At 38.1% G+C, this 27,802-nt stretch overlaps 1 protein-coding gene across 4 annotated transcripts in view; it reads left to right on the top strand.

The window, feature by feature from the left end:
• SLC4A3 (solute carrier family 4 member 3) overlaps positions 1-27,802 on the top strand; it is a 51,790-nt gene that overhangs the window by 927 nt on the left and 23,061 nt on the right. For 3 of the 4 annotated variants that reach the window (XM_088146324.1, XM_088146322.1, XM_007438418.3), the window contains exons 2-7: positions 4,635-4,787; positions 7,895-8,051; positions 17,853-18,172; positions 18,537-18,694; positions 21,339-21,550; positions 27,200-27,351. In XM_088146324.1, coding sequence (XP_088002450.1) covers positions 4,734-4,787; positions 7,895-8,051; positions 17,853-18,172; positions 18,537-18,694; positions 21,339-21,550; positions 27,200-27,351 — 1,053 coding nt within the window. In that variant the 5' untranslated portion in view covers positions 4,635-4,733. Of the gene's footprint in view, positions 1-102; positions 225-4,634; positions 4,788-7,894; positions 8,052-17,852; positions 18,173-18,536; positions 18,695-21,338; positions 21,551-27,199; positions 27,352-27,802 lie in introns of those variants that run through there. The other variant, XM_088146323.1, reaches the window with a different exon arrangement.

Below are 27,802 nucleotides of genomic sequence, written 5' to 3'. Positions count from 1 at the left end.
CAAGAGAGAAAAGAGGGGGCTGAGGCACACATATGTGTGTGAGAGAAGTGTATGTACACTCCCACCTCTCAGCAGCATATGATCCAGTATTTCTGGCATGCCAAAAGAAGTGCAAGTAGCATCCTGCTCGTTAAATCTGCAGTCCTCTGACAAGACGAGAACCAGTGCATCCCCTCAGGCAAGGAATCACCATCTCCTTATTGCTCATAAGGATTTTATTTGAGGTAAGACTCAGCTCTGGAAAGTATTTTCAATGGCAGGTCTCAGTGACAGAAAATGTAGAAGTAACAAAGAATAGACTGTCTTTGAAGAAGTGTAAGGTACATTTCTATCATTAGCTCTGCATATTTGGAATTAGTGGCCAACACTTCCATTTCAGAGGGTGTGGTTGTGAGGTGGGTGTGAGCTCCGGTACTACTCACAGAAGGCAATTCCTATTACCATAGTAAATGTAAAAATTATCTCTCTCTTGTCCCTCTGTGCATGCTGTATGTCTTCATCCATTTCTCATCAGGGTCAGATCTGAACTTCAGATATGCACAATGTGAGATTTTGAGCAATTGTTTCTTGCCATGTCGCATATTCAGTCCCTCTCTCCTTGTTTCCTTTTGGCACCAACAACCTATAATTTGCGAGTGACGTCTGTCTCTAATCAAATCTGTCCTCTTCTTCCTCCCGTTGCTTTTCCTTGTTCATTACCATAGGTCTGAAAAACCTAAATTACAAACAGTGTTCCTACTGCATTCAGCAGTGTATAATTGCAAAATAAAAATATGATATGCCCATAGTCTGAATGCAAAATGGTCCGATATACAAATAAGAGTCTGGGTAATCAGTAAGAGAATATCAGTTCATATGAGAGAAAGATAAACTGCAAGCAAGACTAATATGCCTTAAGAATCAGTAACTATTCTGTAAGTTGTGTATTTTCTAGGCCAGTGGCCCATCTGGCTCATTAACAACAATTTTTAGAAGAAGTGTCAAAATACATAATAATAAATTAACACATTTATTAATACATTGATTGTCAATCGGTTATTTAATAGAAGTATGCATATCAGGAACTCATCTGTGTTTCTTAACTCTGTACCTCATGGGTCAATTCCTGGCATCTCGTAGTCGGGCTAGAAAAACTCATGCCTGCAACCTTGAAGGACTATATCAGTTAATGTTGACAGTATTAAGTTAAATGACCCCCCCCCCCCAAAATAGGGCAGCTTCCTATATTTCTAAGCATCATTTTCTCGATTTCTGCTTATCAAGACACAGGAGCTCTACCAGGAAAAACAGATAGAAACCCTATTTTAAAGAGAAGTTCCCAATCATCATCTAAAAATCTTCATTTCGTTAACAAAAAAACACCTCTATTGCTACTGCTTCTCACAGAACCCTTTTGTCTCCTGATCTCATAGCTGTCCCTTTCCTGCTTCCTACACTCTAGGCCATTATCTCAGGATTTATGTATCAAGGGTGGGGTTTCCACAGTTCTATGTACTATTGTTAGTGATACTCTTTTTCGGCTCCTTCTCTCTATCCTCTGAGTGCCTGCAGTTCCAAGTACCCATCATGGACAAATTTTCAATGATTAAATTGCTGCCATTTAGAACAGTTACCATTTGAACCTTAGCTTGTGAGCATGATGTATAATATACTGGCCACTGATTTTTTCCTCCCAGTCCTATTGCCACACATTTTCAGCACATCACCACAAACTCTAACACTCCACAATGAGCCCCACCATGCTCTCAACTGTTCTTGCCTTTTCTTTCTTTGAACTCCAACTTTCAAGTGTGCAATTTGCAAAAAAATGTCTTTGGGTGGGATGGCTTGTGGATGCCAGTGAAGAAGTCTGAGAATGCCTTGGGGGCTGTGTGCTCAAGTAGGAGACTCCTTATAAATCCATTTATGTTATTAGTCATTTACTACATTCTTATCCCACTCCTCCTCTAATGAGTTTAGGACAGTGTATATGTCTCCAAACAGGTATGAGATAAAAGCTTCCAAAAATAGGAAGAGAACACATTTTATTTATTTTTTTCCCCACCTAATATTATAAAGTCTTTCCTTTCTCTGCTATGCAGTTGTAAAAGCCTTAGGTTTAACGTTAGTTGCTGCACTTTATAAAGTAGTGAACGTGGCTATTGGAATGGGAAAGGAAACATGATAGTCTTATTGCGTGGTATCTTCAGAATTTTAAGAAAAGAAAGATCTTTGCCTGAGTTTCTGGAAACCTATTGCCAGTCAGAATTGACAATAGCAAACTTCATAGAATTAAACTTGCATAATAATAATGCTTCATATTTTAAAATATTAGAACTTGTGCAGTGCCTGCAAAATACATGATTTTCTAATCCTATCAGGAATGTTGGTGGGAATCTCTAACAAACCTGTCAGAATACAACATCTGAATCTCAAGATTTGCTGTTTCAGCACATGGGAGAGAACATATCAACAGCAAAGAAAATAAGATCATAAGCAGATGTTAGGGATATGAATACCTTTGGCTAAATGAGTGGTATTATGTAAAAGAAAGCTCTGGAGTTGTACTTTGAGCATTAGTATCTAAAATGATATAAGTGGATAGGAGACCAATGTTTAATTTTTGTTTTCAGGACCGCGTTCACAAACTAGAATTGGCCTGACAAATTCAATCTTGCTGGAAAAAGCAGCTGGTAGTTCCCCACTTTTGGGAGGTTTGGCAGTGGTGAGGCTTGGAGACACTGCCCTTCTGTAGCAGCGTCAGTTCTCTAGAATGGCCTCCCACTAGAGCTTAGATTAATCTAAGACTAATCTTAGAGTAATCTGACATTAGCTACCTTGCAGAAACAGCTGAAAACAGAGCTCTTCCAGAGGACATTTGGGACCTCACACCTGTTTTTGGGGGGGAGTGGAGTTTGGCTCTTGCATGTTTTTAAGGTTTCTTTTTTTAAAAGGAATGCGGATGTTTTAGTTGTTTGTGTATTCTTGTAAAACCACTGAAAGTCCTATGGGAATACGGTGGTATAAATGGATGACTTATAATAATATGACCTTCTAAAATGCCAGAACAAGTAAGTCTTAATGTAGCACTTGAACGATTATAATATTTGTGCCACTTGTATCTCTTGGAGGAGGATATTTCCGAATTGGGGTGCTATCATTGACAGCATTATCATTAGTGCAAGAAGTCTATAGATGACATCCCCAGAGCAATATCTCTAAAGTTTATGAAGCTTCTCTTAGTACTATTTAGGATGAAATAATTTATCAACAGCAGGCCACACTATTATAAACCTTATTTGGAAGTTTTTAAGTGAATCAAAACTAAAAATAGAATGCATTTTTAAAAATTAAAGTTAGCTATAGTTGCATATAATGTAGAAAACTGTATGGTTGTGTCTCTATGGTCATCAAGAACAGAGCTCCACTCAAGTATTCTTACCTTTAGAGCATTATAATAAAATAGTGTTGGTCTTCTAGACAATATCTATTGTTGCCCAAGGGAAGTTTTTCTTGCCCAGCAAAGCTATTACTGTCTTAATTTAAGCATTTCATAAAATTCTTCACACAGTCCAGGACTTTACAAACTTGTATAGATATGTTTTTTAACAGTTGCTATATAATGAAGTGATGCTTTTAGATGAGCTGATTGCATGGCCTTTTAAGAACTCTAAATTATTTCTGGTTCAGGTCGGCAAACTAGAAATCTAAAACATATGTGTATAATTAAATTTATTTAACCTTGTAATTTGCTTACTTGGAAAGTCTTTACAATCAGTGTAATGTGTCCATTTGTAACAAACAACTCCATTGCTGTGGGACAGTTGCTGTTCTTCTAAAGAAAATAATAGCTCCTGATTCTTCTAGAGAAAACTATCTATAGTTATTAACTGGCCTCCTCTAATCAACTTACGGAAATACAAACTAAAAATTGATCAGCACCTGATCTTGAAACAAATCATAAAATAATTAAATCTAGCCCAGTGGGGAAACAAAAAATACTTTCACAAGTCCTTTTTAAATCAAAGATAAAGCAATTCTATGTACTCTGCAACTATTTTGAAGAACAGTCAAAAAATCCCAAGACAGCTATTCAGAGACTAGTTGCTGCTCTGTGAGACCCAGTGACTACATAAGGATTACACAAATGGAGAGATTACTCAGCTATGCCTCTGATTAGCTATAAATGGCTGCCATTTAACTCTTGTATTATTTGTTCCCTTTATTGTTATTTGCAAACATCTGTTGTGGGATCTCACTTTGTTTCATTCCCCAGTCTATTCAATTAACTCTCAGGATCATCCAGTGGGCATTCACTCCCATTCCCCTCATTACTTCATGGGACCGGCAACTATGATGGCACATGACTTTCTGAATTATTAAATTATTACTGTGCTATGCATTCCTTGTACATCCTAACACTCAGCCGTATGCAATATGAGCCAAGCAAGTTGCTGAACTGTCCACAGCAATATCCAGGTTCCTTTTCTGAGTGTTTATAATTAATTTAGAACTCAATGTCATGCATAAGAGTGTCGCATGATTCTGAACAGTGGCTCTTACTTTCCATTAGCTCGTAATCATCACAGCTGTAGCTACAATTTCCTGCCATTTCTCTGATCCACTTGCCAATGCTTTATGTCCTTTCTCCACAGGTTATGCCACGTCTCAGACTTATTGGATGCCTGTTAATGAAAGAGAAAGGTTGATACTTGCCCAAACATTGTATGACGGCCCATAGATCATAAACTAAAATGGCAGCTGGGAATACTGCTCCTTTGGGAGGCATCTTCACCAATGTACAGCAGGTAATTTTTAAAAAATGCCTTGACTGATTTTCAAGCATTACAAAAATGAAAAGATATGGAAACTGGAAATTAGGAAAATGATTAAAATACAAGCCTTTTAGCTAGAAGTTGCTCACATTCTTCTGAGTCCAAGCACTTTGTTAGACTAAGTAGTTTATTGGTCCCATCATTGAAAAATACCACTAGTTGTTTTTATCAGTCTTATAGCACTTTAAAGATTTGGAAGTCTTGGGAAAAAGTTGTGGCACTTTAAAACCTAAACAGATTTATTGAGACATTAGCATAGTACTAGTTTTTTGAGTCTTTAAAGTACCATAAGAGTTTCAATTGATTTTTCCTGCAACAGATTAACAGTTTACTCCCTGGAATTCATTACCAACATTTTGCCTTTTTCATATTCAGAAGTGAGATATTGGCAATAAACAGGAAAAAGGTTTATTGTCTTCTTCTCCCTGCAATCATCTGCATTCCCCAAAAATCTTCCCTAGAGAGTGGAGGGCTCCCTTAAACAGTATGGGATGAAGAGGTTTTTGGGAGAGAGATGTGCAGTATAATATTTAAGGTGCAGTCTTATGTTGTAGTTAAGGTAGTGGAAATCTAGGTTCAAGTCCACCTTCAGTCACAGAAGCTCACTAGATAACTTTGGGCAAGTTGCTATCTCTCAACCCAATTTACTTGACAGGGTTGTGGCGGGGATAAAACTGGGGATGGAGTGGAATGTATGCTGCCTTGAGCGTCTTGGGAAATATGGAATATAAATCTAATAAATAGTAGTCTAATAGGGTGGACCTCAGACTGATTTTTGGTGATTCTTCTCATTCCACATTGCTTAGGAAGTCCACCTGACCCTCAGGTTTTCAGGCAGTACAGATACCTGCAGGAAAGAGGAGGTCACTTCCTTTTTCTAAATTTACATTGGTATGCTTTCCTTGTGCTATTTCAAAGATTAGAAAGGTTAACTTTCTGTGAATAAATAATTTTATATAATTGGCTGCATTCTATAAAATCTTACACTGCCTGTCTTATTACTATTGTTTTATAATAAAAATAATAGTATTACATACAAAGCAGTTGGCAAAGAATAGGAGAAACTGGTATGTCATGCTATATAATGTTGATCTGTTGCTAATATGGCAATTGTCTACAGCTTAATTCAAGTCAATAACAGCTAACTACTTGGAAGGGTAGGTCAGTCTGCAACTATAATGTTACCCTGTTGCTACGCTTACAAAATTGCCCCTAGTGAACAGGTAATGGGATTCATTTTGTGATATTTAGTTCAAAAATGGATCTTATGCATTTTTGATACAGAAAGCAAACCACCCTGAATTTGAAAAACACACTTATGTAAGAAATGGCTGACCTTTGTTTCATTTTTAGTCCCCAAATTAAGTCCTCTAAATGAAACCATTAAGATGTAATTTATGACATTTGGAGTCTCTAGCTCTATGGGCTCTCTGTAATTTTCCAGAAGAAGGAAATGTGATGCTGTATCAGCCCTGCACCTTACACCAAAAGCAAATTGACTATTTACTGATAGGCTGCTTCAAAAGCCATCAGATATACTATTACAGAGCAGTGTTGAATGTCTAAAGTAATGAGTCAAGGGGTTGAAGTCTCTGTAGAATACTCACCTGTGTGTCCTTACCTACAATCATGTTATTTCTAAGAAGGGGTGTAACTACTCAGTATGCTCTAAACTATGTGCTTTATATCCCATCATAATTTATACATAGTGGGAATCAGTTTTGTTGCTGAAAACCAGTTCCAAGGCTGAGCCTTGACTTTAATTGAGAATTCATGGCATTGTAAATACAGTACTAACAAATCTATAACAGGATCTAGTAAGCTTTCACAAACAACACTCCAATTCCTTAGATGTCACCAAAATTTATGCCGTAATAAAAGTGTTACTCTTTGAAATGGCACAGGATTCTCTGTTACTTCTATGGCAAGAGATTAACCCAGCTTCCCCCATGGAAATTGTCTCTGATTAAGACCGCCTTGCCTTTGTGGCAGAAACTCACCTGTACAGGCAACAGAAGGGCAGAGTCTTATGAGGGTCTTCCCCTTCTTTCTCGAAAGCTAAATGTTTCTGGCTGCGTTTGGAGAGCTGAGACCTGTTTTGCTTCCTCTGATTCAGCAAAGACCTGCCATCGCTGGGCCTACTGTGTTTCCATAGTAACTGAGGAGTCCACAACAGCTTGGCACCAGCATTTCAGGCTAAATTGACAAATGTTTTTTACCAGTGGCTGGAGCTGAAGATCTGAAAGGGCCCAAACTGAGAGAGCTCCCAGGATTAAACTTTCATGATTGTTTCTTCCTATCCTCAGTTTATATCCTTGGGACTGGGGGTGTGAAGGCCTATAGAAATGACAAAAAAGAGAAAGACTTTGGGGTACAGCAGAGGATAAGACCTGGTATCTGGGCCCTGTGGTGAAGACTCGAAAAGGAACCAGAGGAGATGGGAGAAAAGGGCTGGTAGGCAGCCAGCGGGATGCCCCCAGTTGGTGTAATGTGGAGTATGGTGATCTACATTGCGTATGTTCCTCTTCCAGTTGTATATTCCAGGGTCAATCTACGTGTCCCTTGACCCATGCTATCCCTGCCTACTTCCCTGAAGAGCGGAAGATCCCAGGGTCTCCCTCTTTCTGGAATGGGAGGGGGATGGGAAGGAACTCGACAGTTTAGATATCAGATTTACTCATATTCATCCTAAAGAGAGTGGAGAATGAGGGTGGTGAAGGAGGGTCTCGAACTGATACACCCAGGCACAGTCTCCTCACTTTTACAGTTTTAGGATATCTGGACAGACATCCGAGCAACCACCTCTGCTAGATTCCTAATCTGGGGATGAAGGCAAACCAGGTTAGAACAGTCAAATGAAGGGTCCAAGTTTGAAATTGGGATTGGGGTCAACAATCCTACAATGCCTTCTCAGTTCTTCTGTTCTGAAGCTGTACAGTGGGGAAACCTGACCGAGGGCGTTATTTGGGAAAAGGAGGCAAAGGGAGGGGATCTGCACTTTTGATGCCTCTCTCGAATAAGGGATGATGGTACTGAGACACTCCTTTGTTTTGTTCATGATATTATTGACTGATGTGCAGGATGGTGGGGATGATGAGGCAGCCTTTCCTGGCACAGAGGACGACGAGGATTTGGACAAGACCTTGGCTGTTGAACGGTTTGGAGACCTGATCAGCAAGTCTGCATTACGAGACCAGGAAAAGCAAGGCCGCAGCTACTGTGAGACCGACTTTGAATGTACGTAAGTCTTGTAAGCTGGTCCTAGCTTACTGTCAGACCACAGACCAAGCACAGCCTTCAGGTAGGAACAGTATTTAATGATATGAAAGGCCTGTGCGCAAATACCAATTATATGCTATGAAGCAGATTAATAATTAGATTATCCCACCATAGATTACTATGCTGTTCTAAACAGTGTATAATACAGTGTAGCATACAGTATATCCATCCAGGCTAAAACTAAAACAAATGGAACATTTAAACGAATGTTAAACTTTGAACATAGAAAAAGCTAATGTTAAGAATTTGAGACTGTGAAACTTTAATGGTGAAGCAGATATGTATATGTTTTGGTCCTAAAAGTTCTGTAGCAAATCCCAGATATTGGCAATGAAAGCTGATCTTAAGAAAAGTACGGTTTGAGAATGCAAGTTTCACATATTTGGCATTTAAAATACTATTATATTTTATTAAACAATAATTGTGCAAAATATTTTTGTGGACCTGATCTGCATTTTAGACCTTCCTATCTTTCAATCAGCATTTTTTTCTGTCTTACTGAGAAGCAGACAAGCATACCTATAATTATATCTGTGGAAGACATGACCGTGGAACAACTAGAGCTCCCATAACAGCTGAAAAATACTGTGAATTTTGTTGTTGTTGTTGTTTTTACATTATATTTATCTTTATCCTGATCCTAAGATTGTTTTTAAATTAGTTTAAGATAATCAGTTAGGTAAAGAACCATCAATATGGAACCTATTTGAGTTCTAGAAATGTTACTGCTAAAAGAAGGGAAGATCTGATTTCAGTTCCATCCTGTTTACCTTATTGCCACAGACATACGCACACAGAACTCCAGATCTATTAAATGTTAGCATTTAGCTGTGTAACCTCCACCTACCTGAATCTCATGGAATTTGATTAGAACAAAACTTGCAAAGATTTAAATTGCAAAATGTTTTTTAGTTAGAACCATAATGCAAAACAATAATACAGCAATAACAATAATACCTTCAGGTAGGAACAATATTTAATTATATGAAAGGCCTGTGCCCAAATACGTATTATATGCTGTGAAGCAGATTAATAAGTGGTCTTGCGTACAACTTTATAATCAGCCTGTCCAAATGTTGCTTAAGGTTTATAAAGGTGCTGGAAGCTTTAGTTATTTTTCTGCAGACTAATTCATGCACATCTGCAATTACAGTGCAAGAATAATAAATATCAGAAGTACAGGAATAAATTTCAATTCCCTTTGCAATTAAACCATATAACACATATCAACTTGGTTTATCTTATTTGAAATAATAATAATAGTAATAATAATTTATTATTAAATTTGTATGCTGCCCAACTCTCAACAATTCTGGGCAGCTCATAATTATTATTCAGCTATCTCACAAAATTAATAAACTCTTTCCTTTGTAATTGTCTGTTGAATGATGACTCTGCCCTTTCAAGTTTAAACCAATGGGATCTTGGGACTGTATCGGTAATTACCCAGAGAGCTTTGCTGGCAGTGATATACTAAAGCTATTAGTGATATCAGTCTCTCAGGGTAGATCCACATCAGCTTGTCCCCATTACTAATATAGGACACCTACCACTTGAGTGCAGAAACAGATGACGTTGTCTTCCATCTACTCCCATTGCAAATGCACCCCCTGCCTGTGTTTTGAAGCTTTGCTTTGCTTCAAAACTGCTGTTTTCTGTCCTATGTTATAAGCCCTTCTAAGCAGATGGTTGGCAGCACTTCCTTCTCATCTAATGAAGGGCCCACTCTGATTGGCTACAGTGCCTGGCATGCCCCTTCCACTCCAGTGGTTAATCACTGCCCAGTGCTGTCATTTTGTCCTGGACTGCCAGGCTCCATTGATTGGCAGCTGCCATTTTTTCTATTATCTTGTGGTTGATCCAACAGTGGCCCATTAAGTCAATGAACTTTCTTCATTCTGTTTTCCTACCCTCTCTAGAAGCTCATCACTCCATTCAGCCCTTACATCTCCCAGACTCTTTTGGTTTCTGTCCAGACTGGGTGAAACATGCTCCCCTTGCCTACCCCCTGCTCACAGTACCACAAAGCTAATTTCTTTTCTTGTTTTTCTCCTAAATCTTGCAACATGGGTATATTAGGGTGAAATGATTGAATTCAACTTTTGCTTCTATAAAGCTGAACCAGAATTTCTCCCTTACAAAGTTCCCATGGACCTACCATGGAACATAGGAACCAGGGAATGATCCCTTTCCTTTCATTTTTACAGCATTAAAGCAGCAATGGCAGAAAAAAGAAAAAGAAAAAAAGATAGTTTTTTTCAAGAGAAGAACAACCTGCAAAGGGGAAATGAAGGCAGCCATATGTGCAAACATCTGGGAAGTAAAGAAAAAGACAGATGGGGAGGGAACAATCCCTAAAAGGAAAAGCCAGGACCTGGGAAACCTGCCCACACAGAGGCCAGCCAGTGAGGCCTGCCTTCCCTGCATGGATGGGAAGGGCAGGAAGGAGAGGAATGACCAGTCAGAACCTGCAGTAGGTTGGTCATTTGGACTGAATGCCACCCTGGTTTCATTGCCAAGCCACTGCAGTCCAGAATGGACAGCCTTAGGAACAGCAGATTAAGCTGCCATACAGAAACAGTTTAACTTGCCATCTGGAATTGCCCTCAGTTCCAAGCACGAATGACTACTAATATACAGTGCATAGGAAAAAACTGGTTCTGAAAACAAATTTTCAGGAGAGGTGGGCATGTATTTTTCCTATCAAAATCATCCTCACTCGATTAATCAAATATTTCTTTGTGATGTGGCCAACTTGCTTTAACTTGATGCCATCCAGATTGCTTACCCTGCAATGGATATACAGACTGGGGATGATTGGAGTCTGGAAGCATCAGATGGGGAAACAGTACCATAATACATTGCCACACTTCAATATGATACATTATTGCACTTAATGTACTTTCGTTCTCCTTCCGGTTAAATGATTTTGAATGTCAGCAACATTACACAATTATTTTACTTACATCATAAAGCTGATTATTGTATGTCAAAATTCTATATTTCCAAATGAAAATTCTAGCTGTGATGTTTATTTATAAAACAGTTATAGCCCTTATCCGTGCTAGATATTACCTGCATGTACAGGCTCTAGAACTGATGGGATAGATTTATTGCTATTAAGCTGCACAGAATGTCCTTGAAATTTGATGAGCAGGCATTTATGATTTCTGGATCATATCTGATCCTTTCAGTAAAGAAATTAGAAGGAATAGCAATTACTGAACAGTGACAGACTTCTTTTGCATTCATTTTTTGACTAACTCTTTTTTTATCTCTTCAGGATGATTGTGATATATTAGAAATGGCAATAATTTTAAGACTTGAATCCCTGAGCAGACTCTTTTTTAAAAAAAGTTTTATATTCTGTCTTTCCCCCAGGAGCTCCTCAAGGTGTGTGCATAGTACTCCTTCTTCCAGGGAGTCCCCAGAAATAATTTCAGTAGGCTGCCACCAATCAGACTGAATCTTCTGTCTCAGCTAAGTCTGTTCAGGTGGGAAGTTTTTAGCTTTCTGCCAGGACTTCTCCTTTTAGCTAAACTCCAGAAATTATAGAAGAAAAGGTACTTGGATCTTCCTAACCAAAGCCCAGAAATACAACACTTAACAAAATTTTGGGAAGATCCTGTGAACACTAATTATAGATACGCAGTTCTGCAGTCTTACACATGAGAAAGGTTTTAATAAGACTTTCCATTTAAAATCATATAGCCAAATCTGGATATAAAACAGGATTTGTTTGGGAAAGACAAAACAGAAAGCAAAGCATCAATCTCACTTGCAGAATTCCAAATAAATTGAATATTGAAAGTTTAACTAAGCTAGTTATATTTTACCTGTATGAGCAGAATCTGCTTGGATATTATTTATCCTTGCCCTTCTTATGGTTTCCTTCTGATTTTTCTATACTTCATTAATAGCATTTATTAGCAGAAAGGTTAATGATACAACACAAGCATTCCAGCAAGTACTCTGCTTTCAAATGAGACACGTATACATAAGCAATTAGGACAGCAACACTCTTGTTAGGTTCCTCTTAGTTTTCCTATGAAGAGAGCTAAAAACTGCTCTCTTTTATGACAGCTGGTCACTTACATCTGTTCCCTGTTTTGATAGCAGTCATTCCAGTCAGCAGGAGAAGAAACTCTTACATGCTGCTTTATACATTGCATTTAAACATCTCTCAATTTTTGAGAATTTAATCAACTCCCTCCAACCATGATTTTCTTCATCTTTATGCCCCTTTCAACCCATTGACTTTGCCTGCATATATTTGTTTTGCAATTTGGTCCTCATTCATTCTCTAAGTCCAAACCACCTCAACATACTTCTTTAGAAATGATTACCCATTTTTGTATTCAATCCACATTCATCACCCATTTATTCTTGACAAACTCTTCTGGTTTTACTGTACATTCTTTTTAAAATACTCCATTCCCACTGAATTCAGCTTAGTTTGATGTTTCAGCTGACTATCTAACTTTCACTTCCAAATAAAAGAAAAATAGAAGAGTTCTGTCCAAACAAAATGTACAGAAACATGCTGTTATACACAGCCATTTTTCCTCTTTCAACGTTCATTCATCACAGCAGACCAGATACTATCTACTACTTTTCATTTGCATGTCAACATTTCACTCTCAATTTCCCATCTTTAAGAAGTATTTCATCAAACAAATATACTTTCTCAACTTTTCTCCATGTGTAATTTGCAATTGTTCACTAAGTTTTTTCCTGTCAAACCCAACTATCTTGCTCTTTGATATAGTAATATTCAGATCCATTCTCCTTGTCATTATATCATACAGTCTATCTAACATTCATTGCAAATTATTTGCATTCACAATCAACAACACAGCATCACCAGTTACAAAAGACGACATAAATTCCCATCCACAGCTAATACACATATGCAGTCACCACAAGCATTCCTTGTAAATTTATCCATAAATACCTTAAACAATCAAGGGGACATTACACATCCTTGTCATTCTCCTTGCTCACTATTGTGGCATTCACTAAGCATTCCATTTTGAGAAAGCTGATTCCTATAATGATAAGGACACTAGCAGCTATTTCCAGAACTATCTCTAGGTGCAGCCTCCCCTCCTTCTCAAAAGAAACAAACTTCTTTTTCCTTATATTGAAAAAGCACAAGAAAGAAAATAAGAAGCTAGCTGCTCTGAATTGCCTATATAGAGGTTTAATAGTGAAACACTCATTGGAATTCTTGTATTTTTACTTCATCATTTTTCCTACTAGACTTTACTGATCTGAGCTCAGAAAGGTATGTGATTTGGATTAACCTTTTCCAGTTTTGGTCATTAGAGATGCCAGAAACATTTATTCTCAGGCATACTTTACTTCCGTTATATATAGCTCTATCACTTTCAGCAACCACACTTCTGCCCTATATTCTTGGAAAACATTCCATAAATCAAACCAAATCATTTTAATATATACTTTTTATAAGTCAACAAATGTGCTTAAACATTCTTCCTTATATTAATATATTTCTCAGTGGCCTGCTGAAGTGCAAATATCTGGTCTTCATTCCCTCTGCCCAGCATAAAGCTGCATATTATCTCTCAAATTTTGTTCATTATCACCTTTTATACCCTTTCAATCAGAATTCTGCCTAACACCTTCCCAGGCACACATATGAATCTTCCTATAGTTTAAGCATTCCCTCTTGCTATCTTCCCTGAATATAGGGGAACGATAATGCCATTCTTCCATCAACAGGCACAAATGCAGTCTTTACACACATTAAACAAAGTCACACAGCTATTCTATAGGCAAACCACATCCATATTTAACATTTCTCCAGTTATACCACCTACACATTTAACATATTTCAATATTACCACAGCATTTCTTGATGTGAAACACTGAAAAATTAAAACATTTATAGCATTTGTTTCAATTCCATTCCTCAACATATCACTAGCATTCCCATGCAGATCTTTAAAATACTCCTTGTAGCATTTCCTCACTTCAGTTTCCTCCCAAATAATTTGATCACTTTTATTTTTAATTCCATTCACTCTAGCTCTCTATACCCACTTCCAAAACATTTTATATAATTTTCATCAAAATCACTCTGCATGTTCTCTGCCTCATTTAATTTTAATTGTTCCATGGTGCCCTTGAGTACAGTCCTTGCAAATACAATAAAACCCCCTTTTTACATGCTTATTGGTAGAAAATGTCTCCATTATTTACAAATGTCCATTAAATATGCAATTACATCATTGTGGCAGTTGTGTCATTTGCATAATGTCTTTATGTGTATAATACTAAATTACCACAGAAATTTGGTCCATTTGCCTCCAAAATCATTATATCAAGGTATATTAAATCGAGATTTCACTCTGTACACATTATGTAATAGCTTTTGCAGCAATCATATTATTTGCATTTTTTCTCATCCACAGCTTCTTTCACTTCATCATCATATCAACTATCCTTATGCATACTTCTCATCAGCATAATTCCAGACACTTCAGTGACCTGACATAGCACTTTTTTTACCCTGTTCTTGCTCCAAGCAGCTTTCCTATCCTCTTTTCTTGTGTCCATTATCCTTTTTTTCTGTTGGGATATTGATCTGTCATTCAGTACTTTTCCAGAATTAGAATCAGTCTTTTTCTACCTGCAGTCATTTTATTTTCACTGTTGTTCCTTTCACTTCTTTCCTTTTTTCCATGTCCATTTTATCCCAAATTCTACTACCAAAAATGGTCAGTTCCACTTTCACAAACTTTTATCAACTTTGTATCCTTCACAAATTCTCTCAATCTGCCATCATAAACAATGACATCAATTATGGTTTTCATTATGTCTTCATTCCTTTGCCATGTATATAAATGTTTATATGTTTATGTTTAACAGTGTATTTGAAATGAACAAACCCTTTCCTAAGCAGACTCTCATTGGATACCATTTTATTCATTCTTGGGAATCCAAAAGGTCCAATCATATTTTCTGTACTCTATCATGTTGTTTGCATCTATCTGTCCATCCATAACACTTAAAAAATATTCCCTCCATCTCATTCATTCAGAATGTTCCGTAATTTTTCCCAGAGTACATCCCTGCTTCCTCCATTATTGGAAGAACATGCAACAGCCAACAACAGTCAACAACCTAGATTATATCAGTTCCTACCTTCTGACATACAGTATATTTTAGCCTTCATGTCTTTGCATGGATTCATCAACTCCATAAGATCAGACCACCTTCATTCAGCTCTATTACAGCCTTCTCCTTTCTCTTTGTTTCAGAGACGCGTAACTTACCTACTTATTTTCCTTCCATGTTGCTTGTTAATTCATATTCTTTGCTATTTACTCTTACATTCCAAGTTGTAATCTTCACTATTCCATGGTCATTATTAGGTGGGCCCATACAAACTCACTTCTGCTGCCTGTCATGGTTTTGGTGAATTAGAACTTTCACACAATACATTTTATTTATTAATTAGGTTTATTACCTGATTTTCATTCAGGAATTCATAGTGGCATATGTAGCACTCCCTCTTATTTTGCCCCAGAACAACTCCTCTGTGAGATACAGTAGGTTGTACTTAGAAGGGTTGACTGGCCTAAAGTAACTCAATGTGCTTCTAAAGCTGAGGGTAGACTAGAACCCTGCTTATAGTTTGATACCTTAACTACTATTCTGCACTGCTGTTAGATACAGAAGATGTCTGTTAGATTATTAATCTTAGTCATATCCATTCTACATGCAACATACCCTTCTAATGTTTGCTAATCAGAATCCAGTTGTACACCAAGTATGCTCATATTATTCTATGCAAGATAGGATTTCCAATCTAGAGGCTATCTTGCAAACATTTTATTTATCTTATCCTATCACTTAGGAAGTACGTGCAGCATACTTACACTATGGATGCATTGTTATTAGTAGGAATAGTTGTTTCTTGGAAATATTGTACAAGTTGCTCATAACAATAGTGTACACTTTCCTCTTATAGTCCCAAATACAAGGACTTTGACTACTGGAAAAGTTTTAGTTGGCACCTCTGTGCAGATACTGCAGAGTAGTGGAGAACAATGAGTCTCTCTCGCTCTCTCTCCCCCCGCTCCCCCCCAATCATTACTATGGCTAGTCTTCAAATGGACAAGTGGCTTTCTGATAGTACATGAGATTTTTCCTATTAGCTTGGTAGGTGATTCAGTAAAGTCACGTTTGACTTCTAGAGTGGGAAAATTGGCACTTATGGTTGACATGGTCATATCCAAGTAGCCTCTCCTGCTAGATAAGGTCATATGAGCCTTTGATTTACAAGGGAGTATGGCAATGAAGCAAATTGAACAATAATAAGAGGAACATTGGTTAAAAAAAGGGTGCCAGTCCAATTGAACATCACCTTCTCAGGATAAGCAAGATTATTCAGTTCCTCTTCCCTGCAGATACTTCCAGGTACTGATGTGTCCATGATAACAGACTTGTAGAAAGTTTCTTCTCAAACCATCACCATTCCATCCAGTACAGATTAGATGTACTATATGTGCTCTGCTAAATGAGTCATGAACTTGAGCCATTCCTCAAGGTGATTTACACATATAAGTCGAAGTCCTGCAGAACAAGCTGGGAGGACTCCTGCCTTTCTTATAAGACTATTCTACCTAGCTTAGGAAGGGAGCCCACTGGGTAGTAGGCTGAAACTATATAAGATTCCTTACCCAGAACACTTTGCCTCCTCTGTATATTAGTAGTTACTTGGTCCCATTGACTGCTGCTAATTCACGTTCTGTCTGTTTCTTTATATATTACTGTTACATATTTTCTACATACTCATCTTTACTTTAGCAAAAGTGTAGACTGCCATCTAGAGTCATGTACTGGTAAGGCTGTCCATGTTTTCTGTTCCAAACTCTTGATTTGCATGACATAGCTTAAATCTTAGAATGAAAAACAGATTTAGGAGTATTTAATTGTTGACAAATGTTAAAGACACAGCAAGCTTCCCAATGCAATGGTTTCTAGATTACAGCACTGTATTATTTCCAGCTACTATGTTACATTAGTAAGATTATCAGTTTTTTATATCTACATGTGAAGAGTTATCAGCATGGGAAAGCTAAACTCAAAGATTTATTTGATTCAAATATTGAATCAAAACAAAATGAACAGTTGATTTCATGTTCAAATTATTTTCCGTAATAAATATATTATATTACCTATATGATCCACTGCCAAATAGCAAATTCACTTGTAAGATCCCTCCCCCAACCATTGTATTAAGGAGAAACATAGACATTTTATCTTTCAGTATCTTTAGGTTGGAGGTTGGATTTGAGACCAATACCTAATGCAATGTGAAGCTTTGAGATATTAGGATTTGCTAAACTTATTTCAGAAAGTTTAGAACCTAGTAGTTTTGCTAATACATTAACATTGCTGGAGTATATATTTTTAGACAAGTTTGAGAACAGTAAATGCCTTTTTATTACTGATCAATCAGTCAATCAATCTATAAGCTACTCTTTGAAACATAGTGGCTGAAAAATGCAGTATAAATCAATACATATGATTCTAGTATATTGTAATCAATACATATTTTTTTAGTGGTATTATCGAAATCCCAGTAGGGGTAAGAAAAACCAAATTTCTTACTAGGTGGATATATTTCCTCTCTTTCTTCTCCTTTTCCCTTTGTCTTTTGAGCTTTGGAGGAAGCTTTTTCTTCTCTCTCCAAAATACAATCCCTTCCCTGTTTCTTTTCCACAGTCCATCGCCAAACATCCCACCACATCCATCACCCCCTGTCCACCCACCTCCCTCCACCCCCCAAGACCCAGAAGAGGCGTCTGCACTCTAATAGGAAAAAGAAAAAAAAGAGAAAGGCAAGGAAGATGTCTATGCCTCCCTCCAAAGTCACTCCAACCATCCAGGAAGAGGAAGAAGAGGAGGAGGAAGAAGAAGAAGCAGAATCTGAAGGGGAAGAGGTTCTAGAGAAGGAAATCTCAGCAGATTCTGACACTGAATCTTCTCCCAAGGAGAGGTCTTTTGGCACATTAACAGCAGGACTGACTGAAAGAAGTGTTGAGGTGAGAGACTTCTAATCCACACTGCAAGAGGAGTTATGGGCTTGAGATTCATGCACAAGAATTAGATATGGTGGAATGAAGGTTAAAAGAATTCCTGAATCCATATATCAAGAGGTATCAGGCATTGTGTGTATGGTATGTGTATGCCCCATTTGTCAAAGGTAGGAGTCTCTATAGCTCAATGTAAGTATGAAACTGTTGGCTGATAAAAAGCAGACAGGAAAAAAAAATGGGATCATTGCCATTTTTTCCCCTGGTATTAAGGGTTCGTTGTCCCTTGTTTTTTTCAACTTTAACCAAAGTAATAGGAAGATTACTTTCCTGGATATTGTGTCATTTTGACCCTTTGCATTGCTTCTTTCAGTTTACCATTGGGACTGAGGAGGCTGAGGAAGAGGAGGAGGAAGCTCATGGCACCCAATGCACTTTGTCATTTCATGTGGCAGAGGAATACAGTAATCTCTCCCCAGTCCCATGTTTCTCCAGCCTGCTGCCAGAGAAAGGGCCTACCTCTTCCAGTAGGTAAGATGAGATTAATTATGTTTTGGAATTCTCCTAGGCTGTAGGCATGCAGGACAAAGTAGTAGGATGCCTTCCCTGTTCAGGTTCAAGAGTTCACTCTGGTAGTATAGATGGGATAAGCTTAATTTGAGACAGAGCTCATCCAGGTTTAAATTTAATATGTATCTTCTATTCTAGAATGTTTAAAGAAGAGTGCATATTCTTTCATTACTGAGGAAATAATGTAATGTAGCCAGCATAGAACAGTATGGATGTCTTTTCCTCCTCCAACCAGGATGATAGGAAGAAGGCCAAAAGAAGGAAAATGCCTTATTTCTTCCGTTAATTTGAAAAATACGAAGGCATCTTAAGTCTAATATTGGTAGTTAATCTGCAGAGGTCTTGACCTTCCAAGGAATATTACCAGATTCCAACTTCCCAAGACACAAACTAATACTAATATATTGGTTTAAAATAGTATTTAGAGTGTATTAAGACACACAGCTACAAAAGCATGTGTAGGTATTTGGCTTCAAGAAAAGGATTAGAATTCAAAAAAGCAGATGTAAACAAAGGAAAATGGGTAGGGCCATCCAGAAGAAATGAAGCCTCAGAGAAAAGCTAGTTTTGGAAGAAAACTGGGCAACTTGCCTTGAGCCCATGCAAAATAAAATCAGTCCTAATATACCTCTGATTACTTCTACCTCTAGAAGCCTGGGTTATGTTATATTGTTTCCTGGATCCTGGAAGATGCAACTGCACAAGCTGAAATTCCATCTTTTCCTTCCCAACAGTTAGTTGCTTCTCCTGGGAGGAAAACAAACAAACAAACAAACAAGCCTCCAGCAAACTCTTCCATGGCTATTTAACCTCAAGGAAACTTGGTTTTTTTGTCAGGAATTTAGCCATCTGGCCCTCTAGGCTTTCTTATTATACGTGGGAGGGATTCGTTTACAGGTAAATTGTCTGTAGAGAGCCATTTTGGCATAGTGGTTAAGGCATCAAGCTAGAAACCGGGAGACCATGAATTCTAGTCCCACCTTAGGCATGAAGCCAGCTGGGCAACCTTGGGCCAGTCACTCTGCCTCAGTTTAGGAAGCAGGCAGTGGCAAACCACTTCTGAAACCTTGCCAAGAAAACTGCTGGGACTTGTCCAGGCAGTCTCCAGGAGTCTATACTGACTCTAAGGCAAAACAAAAACCAATTGTATATGCATTCTGATCTAGAAGAAATCTCTAGAAGCTTGCATTGCTAGAGGTTTACATATATACTCCGAGAGTCTTTGGTTCAAATATTTACATGCAAACTTAAACAGTGAGGAATACAGGTAGTCTTCAGATTACAATGGCAATTGGGACTGGAATTTCTGACACTAAGTGATACGCATAAAGCATGAAGTAAAGTCCCAGTTGCCATTGTAACCCCAGGACCGTGCGGGCCGTTAAGCAGGAAGTGGCAGGAGTCCCTGGCAAGAAGGCCAGTGGGTCTCATCTTGTCTCGTGTCAGAAATGCAGGAACTAGAAAAGGGAAAATTATTAATCTAAATTTTAAAAAATTAAAAACTTTAATAAAAGTATAGATTTATATAATTCTTGCCTGTGGGTGAGAGCTATGGACAGATGGGGAGTGCCGCAGGCTGGTGCTACAGAATGTGAGCAGGTGTGCGGGGGGGGAGTGCTGCAGGTAGGCACTACGGAGCTCAGATGGGCAAAAAAGTGACAAGGATGGGAGCGACTTGCAACTTCTTGCTGGTTTCCTCATTGACTTTGCTTGTGGTAAGCCGGCAGGGAACATTAGAAATCACGATCATGTGACCGTGGTTCACTGTGACATCATAATCATGAACCAGGCACCAAGCACCTGGGTCACGATCACATAACTATGGAGACACTGCGACAGCAGGAGCTCCTAGAACTGCTCATAAGTCCCCCTCATTCAGCACCGTTGTAACCTTGAACGGTCACTGAATGAGTAGTTGTAACCCGAGGACTACCTGTATGATTTCTAAAACAGAACCTTAAGGATGTCATAGCTGCCAAACTAACAAGAACTATCAACTGAAGAGAGAAAGAGCTTTTCAAGATTTATCTTTTCAGTTAGGGAATATTGTACTTCAGATTAAGAAAGATTTAGAAACCTGCAACCTGGTCCTTTAGTCGAAGAATTCTCTAGGACAAAGATAGGCAATCCGCAACCTAAGACTTTTATAGTCTTCAACATGATTTCAAAAACCCTCTCCAAACACTTAGTTCACACTTCTGGACTGAACTAATCTATTATTTTCCTGGCAGGCTGCTACTTCAGAGAGAGAAAAAAAGAGGGTGCCAGAAAGTGAAAGGGGGAGGGAAAGAGAAAAAAAGTTGTCAGAAAGAGAGAGTGAATTGGACCACGCAGTTTGGTTTCTGGCACCACTTACCACTTGCTTTACTGCAAGTGGAATTGATGTGTTGCCCTCCAAATGTTACACTTGACAGAATGCAACCCTTGACAGAATAAAAATTGGTTACATCTGATTTAGGTTAAAAGAGAAGTCAGAGCAACTCTCTAGTCTTGTTCCAATTTCCTAATTCTGGAAGTACACTTTGCCTACGAGGAATAAGTCCTCACTTTCAATTATTCAGTTATTATTTCTGTGCCATCATTGTGCTCTTTCTTGCCTCCACAGCTTTCCTGAATACAGAGATAATGTATCTCGGGGATGGGATAAACGCAGACCATGGAGTCAGGTGCCAAGTGGGCAGCGGTCAAACTATGACCTGAAGGAGAGAGTGTGCATTGGCAGCATGACTGCTGTAGAGAATGCCACATACCAACGAATCCCCACTGATGAAGCTGAAGCTCAGATGCTGGCTTCTGCTGACCTTGATGATATGAAAAGTGAGATTCAGCTTTGGTCCTTGATTCTGTCCCTAGTGGTGGTGGTAGTGGTGGTGATGGCTGCAGTGCTTGTCTGCTGGAATTTGCCTTTAGTGCAGCACTGAGTGAATATGGGAGGGCCATAAAAACATCAGAGTAACTACCCTGCTACATTAAAAACGAGCAACTGGATTGTGTAATAGTTTTAATGAGAGGGACAGAAGGATGTATGTAGACTTTTAATGCTCAGGATACCCACTTGATATACTTTGGTATATTTGTAGTCTGAAAAACATTGTGGTTTTGGATATCACAACATAGCCATTATATTAATGGCCATGCAACATAATGTAATACTGGTTTGTTTTTGTTTTGTATTAGGTAGATCATGGCCCAATTATATTCATCTTATTCCCAAATATCCTTCTGGGTTCACTGATATTTAACTTCTAAGTAAATGTATAAAGGAATGTAAATAGAAAATAGCTTATTTAGTTTCTCTGTCCGCACAAGTTGCAATTTTGTAAAATTCTATTTGTGTTCCCTCTGATCATCCTTTTTTTTTATTAAGATAAAAAATCTAAGTAATTCCTTAGATTCCAGTTGTTTACTTTGCTCTCTGAAGTTAGTTTAAACAACTCTGACTTGCATCTATTTCAGTAAAAACATACATCCAAAACATAGTAAGCAATATACTTCTTTTGAAATATTGTCAGCTATGCTTTCAATTCCCAGAAATAATGTCATTTTAGGACTATACTAGGTATAATGCACAGGAGTCTAGAATAAGAGGGAGATACATGATTTTAAGTTATAGGATATTTTGACTTGTGAGGCTTTAATCAATTATGCCTAAAATCTGAAACATGAATGTAAATTCTGCTTTTTAGGACTACGCAGGGGATTTTTCTTGTTATGGTAGGAATCTCACATGTGATGTGTTTGATGCAGAAGGGAGGGAGGGAGGGAGGGAGGGATAAAAGTCAGGAAAAGAAGACAGCAAGACTGGTGAAATATTTTGACAAATTGCTTAGGCACTGAGGATCCTACAAAATGTTATAAATCCTACAAGATGTTATAAATCACTGTACTCAAAGTCTATTATAATGAGGACCCTCTAGGCCTTACTTTGTTGGAGAGAAAATTCTCAAATACTTACCTTGCTTTCCAAATTTGACCATGCAATCTGCAATCCAATATGGTCTTCTGTTACCTGAGAGCTCAGTTTTATTCTCTTTATATCCTGTACTACCACTCATCCATAATTTACTGGATGGTATTTAATTCTCAGATGCTAGGTCTAACCCAGTATCTTCCTTGCTGAACCTTTAGGATTTTGCTTTCTCCTTCTTACCTTAAAATTATCTTCGCCTTTTGTGTTCTGAGAGAACTATGTGTTTCAATTTCTGGAGGGAGTGGCTACATTTGAGTTGGAATCTGCATCTAATGCAGGGTCTATCATGGTCTCAAATCGTACAAAGTTTCAGTGTGTCTGGGACTGACATTATATCTATCTACTGCTATGTTCTGCACTTTCCCCCCCTCCCCGAAAGCTGAACATGCTAGTTCTCTCATTCTCTCAATGCAAAAACACAGAAGGGACGTCATGGAAATGCAGTTTTGAGCCTCAGGACACAAAGATGTCAATAGGCTACTTTCCAAGCTTCAGTAGATGAAGATATCAAAAGCATGTGAAGGGGCACAGTAGGCTGTGTCACAAAGGAAAACAGCACAGCAGCACATCATGTATTGGATCTCCTACAGAACCCCCTTGCTGGCTTTGGCAGTGTGCACGAATATATTCCCACTTGGATTCTAAACAAGCAGATGCAATCTCTGTGCTAGTTTTTTCACTAGATGGTCAGTGGGAATATTTTTTATCAAATCCTATCCAAAATTACTGGGCACTGGATGTTGTGCTGTCTGAAAAATTTCAGAGAAGAGGAACTCATCTCCTACCTAAATCCTATTTTTTGCCACATACCCAAGACTTTTCATCTTCTAAAGAACATAGCAATGGCCATTCCAAACAGAAAGGAGACAGTAAAGGACACTGGAGTAGGAGACAGACCAGAAATAGAGATAGCTGTCTGTGCCCATAATTCATTTGATTACGACGACTTTGAGGAGTTTGCTCTCAACTTTGAAGACTATGATTTATGGGAGGCCATTCAGAACCACTTGAGTTATCCCAGTTTGGAGCCGACTCGTAAGTACTGCAGTTGTGCTAGGATTCATATGTACAGCTATATATATGTGCATCTTCTCACACATTTACTCTCAACTTCACTTAGACTGTTTTTTCCCCATTGGACAATCAGATTTAAAATATGACAAACTTCATTTATCTTGAATATATCTTATCACTATAGGTTGTACCTTTCAAAATTCTTTTTTCTATTACTTTATTAAGGGTACAGCAATTTTGTCCACCTGTGCTTTTAATGATTCTTTGCCCATACAAAGTTATTTTTATTTGCTTAACTTTACCCTATCCCAAAGGTTTATTTTCAGATTTCTCTATTGTCCTGGAGGCTACTTGTTCAAATATTTTGGAGATGTGAAGCTGAAGGCATTTAACTACAACCTATATTTCCTCACTCATACATCAGACACACACATCCGTGAACGAACTAGCAAGATCTTTAGTTCTCACTTTGGTGCCTAACTGCAATTTATCTTTCCTTCAACATCCACCATCCGCTCATCCACCCACTCCACACACACACATTGTACATTATGAGCTATGACATGTTTCTCTTACTGAAGATAGATGAACTCATTCATAAACATATATTCATAGGTTGAAAGCCCATTAGAAGTTGCTATTATCAGTGTTGAGCAGGCTCACTGGTTAAATGTGCTGAGAGTGGGGATAGAGAGTGCTCAGATTTGTCCAAAACTCTGTCCTTTAGGGCCTAAAACCTTTCATTTTGATCTTCATGAATATCTATGACAGAAAGCAAATGAGCAATATTATACACAGTGTCCAGAGTCCTAGTTAATCTTGAGCACGACTTAATCCAGTGTCTCAAAAGCTGCTATTAGCCCGACTGGATGGAAAAATATAGGCAGCGTACAACAATCTGCATCTTTCCTGCTAAACTTTTTCGCCCTAAAACAAATCGCTCTGGTGTGGATACGTGCAATTAGACTAAAAAAAATAGCTCTGTGGAGCAAGCTGGTTATCTCCCATTCCTGAAGAATAATTGCTACAATCTGAAATGGATTCCACAACAGTTTTGACAATTAAAACATTAGATTTGTTTTAGATTACATCTCTCTTTTTTTTTTTGTAGAATGAGTACTACCCATCATCTTTCTCAAGGGGATATCAGGCACTTGAAGAGGCCACAAAAATAGGTGAATAGCACCCTATAAATTGGGTACAGCTAATACTACTCTAAATGTAGATAATAACACTTGCACCCACGCCCACTGTTCATCACCCACAAAAGCCACAAAATATATGCAGCACCCACACATTCACCCATTCATTCCCTTGTTTCTTCATTCTATCAGTCAGCTATGTAAATCTCCAACTAAAATGATGACTGTCAGGTATAATTGTACACTGTAACAGTTCTAATTAGTTTCAGTGCTTTATTACTGATGAATAGTTATTGGTTTTTGTCATGTGCAGCTGAAAATGGGAAAGATTGGGATCTAGTTTTCACCAGGCCTCAAATCAGGGACAGAGCCACTGGGGAAAACAATACACTCAGCTCATATAGATTTAATTTATATTTAACTTAGCGGCCTGAGTTCCCAAACTGAAAAGCTATATAATGTCAGCATTGCTTCTTCAGGAGAATGAATTGGTGGATGAGGCAATAGGCTTCAAGCTATCTGGGCTTTCTAATGTCTTGAGGGGGAAAACAGAATTCCCAAGAATTGCCTTTGGCTTGTACCACCCACTTAATCCACCCTTCTCAGCTGTTACTTATTCTCATTTTATACTGGAGGAGACAACTCTCCCACACTGCATTGCAGCATTTGAATCCAGTGCTTGTGTACTCAGAGGTTGCTTTTGTCGTTATGAAGCACGTTAGCTTTTGATGGGGTACCAAACAAAATGCAAGATTATGCCTTTCGCAATTTATATTCATGAATGGGAAAGGAGCAAAGAAACAGGGAGCTAAACATATTGCAAACTATTTAGTTATATAAATGCTTATGCCATCTAATGAACCTATATCTAAAAGACAACATGCAGTCAGCTCATCGATTTATGGCTCTTCAAAGATTTTTCTCCATTCCCCTGTAAGTAATGCTCAGCAGAGGGACTACACTGGATGAGCAATCAGCAGTGGTCAAAATGTTTGCTGTGAGGAGTACTACTGTGTGGTTATGTAATATAACACAATTAAGAGTGCTGCATTAGGATCAGAGAAACTGAAAGAAGGGTAGAGTGGAAAACTGATGAATATAATAATAAAGTATGTATAGTACAGTGAGTTCCCTTTCTGCTGTCACTAACTTGAAGGGACCCTGCTCCAGATGCTTGTTTTATTAGAGATTTCTTATTTAAAGGAGCAGAGGAGAGAACTTTCCTGTCCAACTGAAAAATACCTTCCCCAAAGGGGCCCACTCATGTCTGTGTTATATAGTCTTCTGCAAAAAATGTTTTTATGTACCCAGAAGTTTGAGTTTTAAAGGATTTTTATCTGTGCTTTTATATTCTGGATAGATTTAGAACATAACTGGTTATATGCTGCTAGCAATCTTATTATGGTGGTACATACACCATAACAAGCTTTTTCTCTCACTCCCCATAGATGCAAATGAGACTCCAAGGGTTACACAACATAATGCTTCCACCTTAGATTTTCACTGATGTTTTTGTAGCATCTAACAAAACAGGGGAACAGAGGTTCTGCTATGCTTCATGGAATACATGACAATACTTGCATATAGCTGTTTTTAAATAGGGATATTTTGCCAAACACTTGTAACTGCACCTGTTCATACAGGGAAATAATTGTGAAAAATGAGCTTCTGGTGGCTACCTCTGTTGCAATAGCAATTTGTTTAAATGAAAATTGAATGGAAGGCAAAAGGCAGAGATGGGGTATGGCTCATCACAGTGCTTTGCATATGGAAAATCTCCAGATTCATCCCTCAACGTCTCTAAGGATAGTCTGGGTGGGAAAATTCTACTGAGAGTACTGCTAATTAGAGTAGGAAGTACTGAGCAAAATGAACTGATGGTCTGACTCAACATAAGACAATTCTCAGAGACAGAAGCAGAGGTGAAAGAAATTATGAGAGAAATCATATATACCAAGCTCTACTTTTTTAAAAAAAAATTCATCATTTTATTTAAGGTTTCTCAGATTTGGCTCTGAGAAAGAGGTTTTTGTGACTCATAAAAATAAAATAAGTAATATATATTTGTATATTTTTTATAATTTTATTCTGGATTTGATAGTTACTTTGCTCCAGTGTTATAAAACATGATTCTTCTGAGTTTTCATCATGCATTACAAAAGTTATACATTTCTATATCTATGCATTACTGGGAAATGGGGCATTTCTTGAGCACCGAATTCTGTTGTCCTTAACAAAGATCTGTGTTTCCATTGAGCAGTTAATGGCATTCATGCAGCTCTGGTTATAGAAGGACATTTCTGTTTTATGTACCCATGCCCTATCCTGCCTTTATTCCAGGCCATCGTTTTGAAGATAATCCAGGAGTAAGGAGACATCTGGTTAAGAAACCATCCCGGAGCCAAACTAACAGATCCAGCAAAACATCTTTGTCCTCGCAGTCTTTCAAGAAAAAGAAGAAAAAGAAGAAGCTTGACCGAAAACCCCATGAGGTACCATAATGGCCTTGCCCTCTTGAATCCCGCAGTGTATGGCAACACCAGCACCTTTATGCATTGCTGAGTTTATTGCTTGGTGGTAAATTGCTTTCCATAAGGGCAGGAACAACAAAGATGATAAGATTGGTCTGTAGGAATTAGCCTAAACCTAGTTACCAAGATTATTGCTTTAGGGTATAGACAGGCAGTCCCAGTCTAATTTTGCTATCTGGTTCTCCATAAATAAAACGAGACAATGTGTTCAGGGAGGAAAAATGGTCTGGAAGGGAAAATTATAGTTATAAGTTGGAAGTGTACAGCCTGAAGTCCTAGGGCCAAGTGTGGCTCCTGAAAGCATCCCTCAGAGTGATCTGAAAATTTCAATATTTCATGTGAAAGAAGGGAGAATTATTAAATGCATAACTAGAGAATTATCATATAATATGACCTTTGTTTAATTTTAATT

This window comes from Python bivittatus, unplaced genomic scaffold (assembly GCF_059951505.1).
Source record: "Python bivittatus isolate LINGU-HERP-01145 unplaced genomic scaffold, Pbiv_v1 ctg000480_np1212, whole genome shotgun sequence".
Classification (NCBI taxonomy): domain Eukaryota; kingdom Metazoa; phylum Chordata; class Lepidosauria; order Squamata; family Pythonidae; genus Python; species Python bivittatus.
The sequence above is the reverse complement of the archived record's forward strand: the minus strand, read 5'-3'. Positions and strand labels throughout refer to the sequence as shown.